This window comes from Vulpes vulpes, chromosome 13, assembly GCF_048418805.1.
Source record: "Vulpes vulpes isolate BD-2025 chromosome 13, VulVul3, whole genome shotgun sequence".
In the NCBI taxonomy this organism is placed as follows: domain Eukaryota; kingdom Metazoa; phylum Chordata; class Mammalia; order Carnivora; family Canidae; genus Vulpes; species Vulpes vulpes.
This window is the reverse complement of record NC_132792.1, coordinates 115,275,178-115,286,631: the sequence shown is the minus strand read 5'-3', so window position 1 is coordinate 115,286,631 and position 11,454 is coordinate 115,275,178. Positions and strand designations below refer to the sequence as shown.

Below are 11,454 nucleotides of genomic sequence, written 5' to 3'. Positions count from 1 at the left end.
GGCAGAGGGAGAAGCAGGCTCCCTGCAAGGAGCCTGATGCAGGACTCGATCCCATAACCCCGGGATTATGACCTGAGCCAAAGGCAGACATTCATTCAACCACTGAGCCACACAGGTGCCCTCTTTATTCATTTCTTTTGTTTCCTGAAGTTCTCTCTCCATCATTGTAGTTAACACTATGAGAGGTTCTCTTTACACAGACAGCAATGTGTAGTTTTCTCTGTATTTTCCTATTTTAGTTTCATTCCTACAAGTACCCTGTAAAAATAGATGAACACCTTATTCTACAAATTTCACATTAAAAACCACACACATACATGGAATAAATGACTTGACCAAGATTAGGTAGTAGAGCTAGAATCTGACCATAATGTTCTGGCTTCAATTATTTTATCTTTGAAGGTTAGTTAGACCATAGTGCGGCCTGCAGCCTCCTGTAGTATACTGTGAAACAACAGGAAAGATAGACCATGTGCTTACTCAGTGGTCTGATATATGTGGTTTAATATCAAATTGTTGCTCAGTATTAGCAATAAATACTTTTAAGTCACATGCTTATTTAAAATGATTAAATTAGTTTTCAAAAGAATTTTACTAACTAGCCAACACCATATTATATGGCTTGCTTATTCTTTTTGTTCTAGTCATATATGTCTCTTCTCAGTAATCAAATTTCAATTAAGTAGATCCAGCCCCAGAGTATGGGGGGAAAAAGTTATCTTTAGGCCCTTTGTCTGTGCTTTCATCGATACAAATTCCACAGAATAAGCCTCAGTCATTTTTGTTTTCACAAACTAATTTTTTTCCCATTAGCCTATTTTTATCCATGACAAGAAGGATATTCACCTTGAAAATGGAATAGAATATTAGAGAAAGGGATTGCTGACCATACATTTGCAAGCTATATTTTGGGATATGAGCCTTTTTTTTTTTTTAATTTATTTATTTATGATAGTCACAGAGACAGAGAGAGAGGCAGAGACACAGGCAGAGGGAGAAGCAGGCTCCATGCACCGGGAGCCCGACGTGGGATTCGATCCCGAGTCTCCTGGATCGCGCCCTGGGGTGAAGGCAGGCGCCAAACCGCTGCGCCACCCAGGGATCCCGATATGAGCCTTTTAATCCAGATATTCACATGTCTCACCCAAATTAAGGTTTTGGGCGTAAACCAGATAAGACATCCAATATCCCCCTGCCAATTCTGTGCATATCACACAAAAATTCTCAATATCACCAAAATTCTGTGTGTGTGTGGAGGGGGGTAGTTCTGCCCCAGTGTTAATGTGTAGGTACGGGAAGGAGTTTTTTTCTTCATAATTTCCATTTTATTCCAAATTTAAACACTCTCATGAAACTAGCTGCTGATTAGAGGACTTTGAATCCTTGTCCAAACTGCACCATTCTCAGTAGAATTGGCAACCACTCTTCTTCGGCTCTTTGTGTTTATTACCATTTTTAAGCAATTTGTTCTAATTTACAGATTTCATTTACACATAATCTAAAAGCACTGCGACTTTGCCATCTAAGTGCTTCATGGATCACCTGGAATGGTATGGGCGCCTCTCTGAAAATCAGATTGCTCCAAATTTTCGACTTTAAGAGGGTCTGGGGAATGGGGCCAGAGATCTATGGATTAATCAGTTCGGCAAGTTTCCGGTGATGAACTGTTTACTATTGCTATAAAGCTTTAAAAGCTGTAGTCTCGGACCCCACACCGTCAACCTCCCATCACCTTCGAACCAGCTGCCGCCCCAGTAAAGGGTGACGAACCACATCCCAGCGGGTTCCGCTACCCACACGGTCGCCAGGGGCAACCACAAGGTCGACTCAATAGGTCAAAATAAATGTGTAACGAAGGCCTGGGCCGAAGCTGACAAAGGTTTAATCACTCATTTTTAAGTTTAATTCTAAAAACGATACTTGAAAGAGGTGACCCCACCCCCAACTTTCCCGCAGGGGGCAGGTTTCCGGCCGGGGGTGACAGCGAGGGGCGGTACTTCCGGGTCAGGTGGGCCGGCTGCCTTGACCTTCCTCGAGGCTCAGCCATTTTGTCCCAGTCAGTCCGGAGGCTGCGGCTGCGGAGGAGCCACCCGGAGAGAAACTGCAGAGATGCTGTCCGTGCGCGTCGCCGCGGCCGTGGCCCGCGCCCTCCCTCGGCGGGCCGGGCTGGTGAGTGCGGGGGACCGGCAGGAGGGAGGGTGCACGGGGGTGTCTGATGGTGCGCTGACTCGAGAGCTCTTGCTGCAAGGAGGGTGAGGGGCTGGCGGGCGCCGCCATCTTGCAGTGCTGGCCGCTCGGGCCGGGCTGCGTGGCGGCGCAGGGGCCGTCGCTCGCCCTCCGTCGGGAAGGTGCTGAGCAGAGGAGGTGGTGCCCTCGAGGCCGGCCAGAGATGGGGCCTCGGCGAGGGGAGAGGGGTGGTGTCCGAGAGGGAGGAGGTCCGGGAGTGAAGGTCAGGGGCTGGGGCGCTAGCTCTCCGAAGCCCGCTCGGAAACGGCGAGGCTCGACCCCGCTGAAGGTCAGAGCACTGTCGCTAGCTCTTGTGGAGGCGACCTGACATTGTCTGAAGGTCAGCAGGCCCCGGCATTTCTCCTCTTCCTCCTCTGCCCCGAGGTCGGCTCGGGGCAAAGCCATAAACGAAGGCGCTCCTGTCAGTACTCAGCGGGCCGTCTCGGTGCCCGGTGCCGAAGCGATGGGGAGGTGGGGCGGATGTGCGTTTCATGTGTCCGATACCGTGAGCGGTGACGCCCAGGTGGTCTCAGGCGGGGGAAAAAGACTTTGCTTTATCTTGTGGTTCTTTGACGTGTTTTAAGATTCCGTCCTTGAGGAGTCGTTGGACCGCGATTGAGAAGTCAAGGTAGAACGTAGGTTGGAAAATGCCCCTGAAAGGTCAATGCCCTTCGGTACTTATCGCCCTTGAAGTTTTTAAAGCTTACATTTGCTTATGTTTTTTTCCATGGTAAGTGTGATCTCAGTTTCAAAGGTAAAATAAGCACTGGCTGTTTTACCGTTCTAATAACCATTAGAAGAAAAAAACATTTTTAACGGTTTTTCATCCAGTCCTATAGAAAGTAGTGGGTTCAGAATGGACAGTGACCAATCCCAGCATGACAGCTTGAAGGAGGAGGGAGTGCAGATTGCTGTGGGCTTTGTGGAAGGCAGGGAAAAAAAGAGCCCACAGCCACGCTTAATTTCTAATCAAATTCTAACATTTACCAGTTTAATTTTTATTTGCTTTTTTATATTTTTTCTTTAAAAAAAAGATTTTATTTATTCGTGAGAGACAGAGAGAGAGGCAGAGACACAAGCAGAGGGAGAAGCAGGCTCCATGCAGGGAGCCTGACATGGGACTCGATCCCGCGACCCCAGAATCATGCTCTGGGCCGAAGGCAGGCACTAAATCACTGGGCCATCCAGGGATCCCCTTTTTTTTGTTTGTTTTCTTTTTCTTTTTTTTTTTTTTAAGTAAAATAGGGTGTGTATTGATATTCGCCCCCTTTAGGAAGCACTTTATCTTATTGAGAATTTCCACAGTTCAACTGAAATATATCTAAGGATGAAATAACAGTACTTGAGGCCATTTAATTAAAGATAATTTGGTAACTATTGGTTTTTAAAATATGCTTTTTATAGAATAGTTAACAGTGTCGTTAGGAGCTGCATAATAGATTTTTTGCATATATCAAAAGCGACTTCATCACATGATTAAGTCTTCCAATTTTAAACAAGATATTTTGAATATAGTTTATATTTTCACTGATAACATGATCAAACTAAGCCTGCATTTATGCTTGCTAGTGTTATAAAGGCTTTTTTTTTTTTTAAGTCGAATTCTTAAATGTATTTATGTACTAGGTCTCCAAAAATGCTTTGGGATCATCCTTCATTGCTGCAAGGAACCTCCATGCCTCTAATACTCATCTTCAGAAGACTGGTAAGTCATTATTTCTGAGACTACCACACTTATTGCCTTGTCAATAAGTGAAAAGATAAGTTACATAGGTTACATAACTTGTGTTTTATTGTCATTTGTTAATTTTTTTTCCCTCTCTACTTGAGTTACTACAAATCTCAGACTCTTAGCCTGTAATGTGCCATTTAGCCGTGTCTTGGTAGATTCTCTTGTTCTAGTGAAATACTTCTTTTTTCGTGATACTACAGCTTTTTTCTTCTAATATAATATCCTTTGGGTGAAAACAGAAAGTACATGTATAAGATGGTAGGCATCCTTTCTCAACTATGAAAGACTTTTCCTCTCCTTTTTTTTTTTTTTTTTTTTTTTTTGACTTTTCCTCTCCTAAAAACCTTTAGAAAAAAGTAAGGAATTTTTACCATTATGTTTTTTTGAAAGTAGTAGCTGCTAATCCATACATGGCAACCTATAAATTTGCACATTGCAAATAGGATAGAGAAGTGTGGGGAAGTGTGCATAGGAAGATGCTGTAGGTTAGGGAATTCCTTTGGAGACATGATTGGAGCTTTTGAACTGAAGATTTAAGAGTGAATGTTAAATGTTACATGCTAAGATGAAGAATAATAAGTATTTGCCTTTGAAGGGAAAGATTTATACTTTGTTAATAGTTGCTTTTAAAAATAGACTGCATTTTTGGGGTGTGGCTGATTTGGTTAAGTGTCCCACTCTTCATTTCAGCCCAGGTCTCTAGCTCAGGGTCATGAGTTTAAGCACCGTGTTGGGCTCCATGCTGGGCATGAAGCCTACTTTAAAAAATATATTTTTTTTTAAATTTTTTTTTTTAATTTTTTATTTATTTATGATAGTCACAGAGAGAGAGAGAGAGAGGCAGAGACACAGGCGGAGGGAGAAGCAGGCTCCATGCACCGGGAGCCTGATGTGGGATTCGATCCCGGGTCTCCAGGATCGCGCCCTGGGCCAAAGGCAGGCGCCAAACCGCTGCGCCACCCAGGGATCCCTAAAAAAAATATTTTTTAAAATTTTTTATTTTATTATTATTATTATTTTTTTTACAAAAGCTTACAAATAAAGCATTTATAAGCTTCCTGCAGAATTTAGCCAAAAAGTCAGGTTTCAGCATACATACAGTTCCTTAGAAATTAAACCAAAGGAGTAGAAGGTAGAAAATATTTATTATAATGGTGTTGTTTAGTCTTACTAGATTCTTGTTTGGTTTACATTTGTTTTGTGAAATTTTCTTTTCATCGCTTAGATTTGTTTTTATAGTAGTGGAAGACACCAAGCTTTTTTGAATAGAACCATGTATATTACATTTTAGAATAATTTGATTACTGTGATTATAAAACAATAGTTCTTACATTGTCAGGGAAGTGGGTTTTAAAAAGATTTTGGGACCAGGCTGTTTTTGCAATGGAATTTTTCTCTTAATAGGCACTGCTGAAGTGTCCTCTATCCTTGAAGAGCGTATTCTTGGAGCTGATACCTCTGTCGACCTTGAAGAGACTGGGCGTGTCCTAAGCATTGGTGATGGTATTGCCCGTGTACATGGGCTGAGAAATGTTCAGGCAGAAGAAATGGTAGAGTTTTCTTCAGGCTTAAAGGTAAATTATAAAATGAGATTTTTTGTGTATTGGGATTGGTCTCTGAGTTATTCCTTTAGTAATTCAGAGATTGTGCTAGTATTTTTTGTATTTGAACTTACATTTCAGCTTCTTCAGGGTTTTAGTCATTCTCATAGATTGTGAAAAGAATAAAAGGTTTTGGCTACCAAAGTTTTTACACAAGGGACTGATGTATATATAAGTTGTAGCCACTGCCACCGAAAAAAAAAATTTAGTAGACTTTCAGCCAAATTCTAAAAAGTCTGTTTTGTAGCCATTAAGATCATCTTATACAAAAGCATTAGATAACTTCCAACTAAATTCATTTCTGGTGGAAAGTTGAAAGTCGTTGAATTTTTATTTCTAGTAAGGGTAGACCTATTAGTGTTGAGTTAAACTGGTGATATCAAGTTATCAGAAGCTCTCTGATGATAAAAGTCTACTTCTTTCTATTAGGTTGGGCCTGGTTGGCCAGTGGGATGAAAACAAATGGTAGGAGTCATGGGTTTTCTGAGGAAAGCAGAGAATGATACCTCGGTAGACCAGGGGTCGTATGATTACCCACTCAGCACAAATGGGAAAAGTCTTGGTCCTCTGGCTAGTGACCAGTATGGCAAAAGAGCCATGTTAGGGAAGATTACTTATAGAGCCAAAAGTTTTCTCTGTAGCTGTAAGACCTTGGCTAAAAACTTAGCTTCTAAAAAAAAAAAAACACTTAGCTTCTCATATCTTCAATTGTATATGTATTACATAGCTTTTAAAGGTGTGGCTGAAATAAATGAACCCAGTTTCTTTTTAGCTTTTAAGATGTAGGAATCTAGTATTGTCTAATAAAACTTCTTGCAATGATGGAAATATTTTATGTCTTCTGCTGTTTAAGTATAATATTGTACATGCGAGACTATTGAGTGTGTACAATGAGGAATTTCTCACAGAGAAAGTGGGTAAGCTATAGAGATGTGTTAATTGGAGAGAAAAGTCAGTGTCTCTGACTTTGGTAAGATAGTGTTAATTCAATTTTTTTTTTTTTAATTTTTATTTATTTATGATAGTCACAGAGAGAGAGAAAGGCAGAGACACAGGCAGAGGGAGAAGCAGGCTCCATGCACCGGGAACCCGACGTGGGATTCGATCCTGGGTCTCCAGGATCGCGCCCTGGGCCAAAGGCAGGCGCCAAACCGCTGCGCCACCCAGGGATCCCTAATTCAAATTTTAAATAGCTACACAGTGTGGTTAGTGACTACTATATTGAACATTAAAGATTTAAGTTACAAATTTGTACCTGTAGGAATAATCCATGATATTCCTTTATTCTGAGTACTTACAGAGCTGTCATTAGTGACCAGACTGTGTTCCGGAATAGCATTTTTCCTTAGTAATGATTAAGGACTTAAAAATCTTACCATTTTGAATTAAGGTTGTAATGATGAGAGATGACCTACCACTGTTACATTATGGCATTTTGTCCTTGTTTGGGTAGCTTGTTTCACTTTCTATTAACCCAGTGAGTTCTCATTATAATTTTTTAAACTGTTAATGGACGTTTTCACAGATAAAAAGATGTAAATCAACTGTGTCTTAAAATTTCTAGTTGATCACTTTATTTCATACTGATCATCTGGTTCAAAAGCCCTAGACAAAAGAGATCAGTGAAAAAGGCTTGACTTGTTCAGTTTCTTTGCTTCTTTTAGTTCTTTGAGGATGCAATAAAGGAGCATGTCAGGCTCATCATAATGCTCTAAGATTATTCAAGGGAGCATGTTGCTGTTTTAAAAGTCTCTACCAAAGCAGCTTGTTTGTTGTAAAAATACTTGAGTAAACCAGATCTGAAGGACATTTTTTTTTTTACTAGCTGTTTTTGTATCATGTAGTGTTGACCAATGGGGAGAGAAGTACTACTCAGGCTTCATGGGGGTTCAATTTTGTTTTGTGTAGGGTATGTCTCTGAACTTGGAACCTGACAATGTTGGTGTTGTCGTGTTTGGAAATGATAAACTAATTAAGGAAGGAGATATCGTGAAAAGAACAGGAGCCATTGTGGACGTTCCAGTTGGCGAGGAGCTATTGGGCCGTGTTGTAGATGCCCTTGGTAATGCCATCGATGGAAAGGTATGTATATCATGTATTAGATGTGGTTGTATTCAGTTTCTAACAGACATCAAAACTAATTGTTCTGAGGGCTCCTTTTTATTTAACAGGGTCCAGTTGGTTCCAAGACCCGTAGGCGAGTTGGCCTGAAAGCCCCTGGGATCATTCCTCGAATCTCTGTGCGTGAACCCATGCAGACTGGCATCAAGGCTGTGGATAGCTTGGTGCCAATTGGTCGTGGTCAGCGTGAGCTGATTATTGGTGACCGGCAAACTGGGTGCGTAAAGCTCATTAAACATTCCAACTAAAATGTGCTTGTTGGAAAGATTACTTTTTAGGCTTGGAATGGTGAATGCTTTGGATATAATAGGGAAAGTGGAGTGTGATGAGGGTTAGTAGTAATGAAGTTGAGAAATCCTTGAAGTATTTATTTACTAAGATTTACGTTTACTTTCTCTTTTTAAAGGAAAACGTCAATCGCTATTGACACAATCATTAATCAGAAACGTTTCAATGATGGAACTGATGAAAAGAAGAAGCTATACTGTATCTACGTTGCTATTGGTCAGAAGAGATCTACGGTTGCCCAGTTGGTGAAGAGACTTACAGATGCAGGTATTAAAGAACTTTAGTCTGGGGGTGCCTGGCTGGCTCAGTTGGTAAAGCATGTGACTCTTGGTGTTGGGGATGTGAAAAGAGCCCTACCTTGAGGATAGGATTTACTTTAAAAAAGGCGTGTGGGGGGAGGACGAACTGCTATAGTCTCATTGTTCTCTGGGAGTCCTATTGTTGCTAATCTTAAGAGTAGCTTTTCCTTAGTGAAGGCTAGTTTAAATCACTCCCTAATGAACTGAAATCTCTATTAACGTAATTCAATAAGTAAAATAAAAATAAGTAAAAAAATAGAATAAAACCATCTTAAGATTTCTATTGGTTTCTTTAAAATAGGTGCTTTTTGGCTCTGGTTAATCTGACTTTGGTGAATGACTTAGTAAAGCACTTAATTTTTATTTATTTTTAAAATATTTAAAAAGATTTTATTTATCTGAGAGAGAGCACGAGCAGAGGGGAGGGGCAGGGGGAGAAGCAGACTCACTCACTGCTAAGCAGGGAACCCCATCGTGACTCAATCCCAGGGCTCTCGAATCCTGACCTGAGTTGAAGGCAGATGCTTAATCAACTGAGCCACCCAGGCACCCCCAATTTTTATTATAGGCCTGTTATATAGACCTCCAAAATCAAAATGTTGATAACCTTGTGAAACTTAAAAAATTTATTTTCTTCCAGATGCCATGAAGTACACCATTGTGGTGTCAGCTACTGCTTCTGATGCTGCTCCACTTCAGTACCTGGCTCCTTATTCTGGCTGTTCTATGGGAGAATATTTTAGAGATAATGGCAAACATGCTTTGATCATCTATGATGACTTATCCAAACAGGTCAGAGGATATGTATCTTTAGAATCTGTTTATATTTTGCACCACAAAGGAAGGTGACAAATTTAGCTTCTAGTAACTAAACTTTATAACCCTTTCCTGTACTATATAGGCTGTTGCTTATCGTCAGATGTCTCTGCTGCTCCGCCGGCCCCCTGGTCGTGAAGCCTATCCTGGTGATGTGTTCTACCTACACTCCCGTCTGCTAGAGAGAGCAGCCAAAATGAACGATTCTTTTGGTGGTGGCTCCTTGACTGCTTTACCAGTCATAGAAACGCAAGCTGGTGATGTGTCTGCTTACATTCCAACAAATGTCATTTCCATCACTGATGGACAGGTATTATTTTATGATTAAGATAAATGTAAAAGCTTTGGGTGATTCCAAGACATTGGTTGAGATTAGTGTTTATGAACTGATTTGTTCAATGCCTTTCACTATTTATTGTGGAAAATTTCAAAGGTATAGAAAAGTAAGGAGAACGGTATAATGAACCAAACCCTCCATGTGTTTCTCACCCATTTTAACTTGTGGTATAGCACACCTCATCTTTGCTTCATTTATAGCCAGCCTTCATATATAGCAAGCTAGATAATCTTGAAGCAAATCTCAGAGATCAAATCACTTCATCTGCATATATTTTGATAGAAATTTTTTATCTGTTCTTCTCATATATCTTAGCAATAGAATATGTAAGTTGGTATCTGCTATGAAAGATTGAAGGGGCTCTTGATGATGAGACACTGAACATTTTTCCTTGGAGATCTTGGGCTTTAGTTTAACTTAATTTTGAAAATAGTTGGATTTTTCTTTTGGAGCTCAATAGTACGTGTATTCTCTGTATGTTGTAGATTTTCTTGGAAACAGAATTGTTCTACAAAGGTATCCGCCCTGCCATTAACGTCGGTTTGTCTGTGTCCCGTGTTGGATCTGCTGCCCAAACCAGGGCCATGAAGCAGGTAATTTGCATCACTTTGTCGAGGGATATCATGAAGTTAAAATTATAATGTATTTGTATAGTGTTCTTTGTCAACAAGTATTTTTGTGTTGCATGAATTGACCATTTCTGTATTTCAGGTGGCAGGTACCATGAAGCTGGAATTGGCTCAGTATCGTGAGGTTGCTGCTTTTGCCCAGTTCGGTTCTGACCTTGATGCTGCCACTCAGCAACTCTTGAGTCGTGGCGTGCGATTGACTGAGTTGCTGAAGCAAGGACAGTATTGTGAGTTGTTCTTTAATTTCATCAAGTTCCTATTGTGTTTAAGGGCCTGGGAATATCCCATAGCTCCCTACAAGCTATATATAACAAGGGGTGTTTTTTCATTAAAGATACAGTGTTTTGAATGTGGTTGATGCCTATTTACTTGCAATACAGTCCCATTATTCAAATAACCAGGAAAACTTACTAAATATACTTAATACTTTTATTTTGAGAATTAAAACCTGTTAGATTTCATCTTCACCTTTCTCCCTTGGCTTTGAGAGAATGGAATTGGGCAGATTTAAATGAATGTTAGTATGTGTTTATTTTGCTGTAAAGTTTCAACAAATTATTTATATCTCAAATAGTATAAATGCTGCCAGACACTAAACAGTGCTTGTGGAATATGCTTAAGATTGCTCTTGAAGGCTTGCAAATATAAGGGAAAAACTGTTCACTGGGGAGAGAACTGGGAAAGGGTATTAATGTAGTTTGTCACAGAAAGTAAGAGTAGGTGATATATAGAGACTTGTTAATAATTAGAAAAAAAGGCAAGTTTCTCTGACTTTGTTAATGTAGCCTTTATTTTTTTGAGCAGCTTAACTTTGTATTCTTTTGTTTTCAGCTCCTATGGCTATTGAAGAACAAGTGGCTGTTATTTATGCTGGTGTAAGAGGATATCTTGATAAATTGGAGCCCAGCAAGATCACAAAGTTTGAGCATGCCTTCTTGGCTCATGTTATCAGCCAGCACCAAGCCCTCTTGGGCAATATAAGGTATGAACACAATTGATGGCCTCTTTTTTGTAAACTTTAAGTTCTTTTGAATTTTGTAGCTAGTCATTGAATTTTTATTTAGGTCAGAACTGATGTGAACTGCTTTTCATTTCCAAATAGGACCGATGGAAAGATCTCAGAACAGTCAGATGCTAAGCTGAAAGAGATTGTAACAAACTTCTTGGCTGGATTTGAAGCTTAAACTCCTGTGGATTCACATCAGATGCCAGTTTGGTTTTGTCGTCGTTTATTCTAGTAATCAGTTCCATTTGTAAAAGGATTACTCTTAGGCTCCAGATGTACAGAAATTACCTTAAAAATAAAGGTTCCATATTGGTTGGTGGTTTTCTGTAGTTTGAGTGATTCTTTTAAAAAGAACTGAGGGCAGCCCCGGTGGCCCAGCGGTTTAGTGCCGCCTTCAGC

General features: G+C 40.3%; 1 protein-coding gene across 1 annotated transcript; it reads left to right on the top strand.

The window, feature by feature from the left end:
- The first annotated feature begins 2,014 nt into the window (after positions 1-2,014).
- On the top strand, positions 2,015-11,376 carry ATP5F1A (ATP synthase F1 subunit alpha). The gene is made up of 12 exons (XM_025997049.2): positions 2,015-2,169; positions 3,853-3,931; positions 5,363-5,532; positions 7,468-7,641; positions 7,731-7,897; positions 8,087-8,235; positions 8,908-9,059; positions 9,169-9,393; positions 9,906-10,013; positions 10,132-10,276; positions 10,881-11,031; positions 11,152-11,376. The coding sequence occupies exons 1-12, from the start codon at positions 2,110-2,112 to the stop codon at positions 11,231-11,233; spliced, it is 1,662 nt and encodes a 553-aa protein (XP_025852834.2). The 5' UTR covers positions 2,015-2,109; the 3' UTR covers positions 11,234-11,376.
- Positions 11,377-11,454: the final 78 nt, after the last annotated feature.

Bases quoted from the DNA above. Each gene is read 5' to 3' on its own strand.
- ATP5F1A (XM_025997049.2), top strand. From the start codon at position 2,110: ATGCTGTCCGTGCGCGTCGCCGCGGCCGTGGCCCGCGCCCTCCCTCGG. The intron at 8,236-8,907 runs GTATTAAAGAAC...ATTTTCTTCCAG, and splicing joins GAAGAGACTTACAGATGCAG to ATGCCATGAAGTACACCATT. The intron at 10,014-10,131 runs GTAATTTGCATC...TCTGTATTTCAG, and splicing joins AAACCAGGGCCATGAAGCAG to GTGGCAGGTACCATGAAGCT.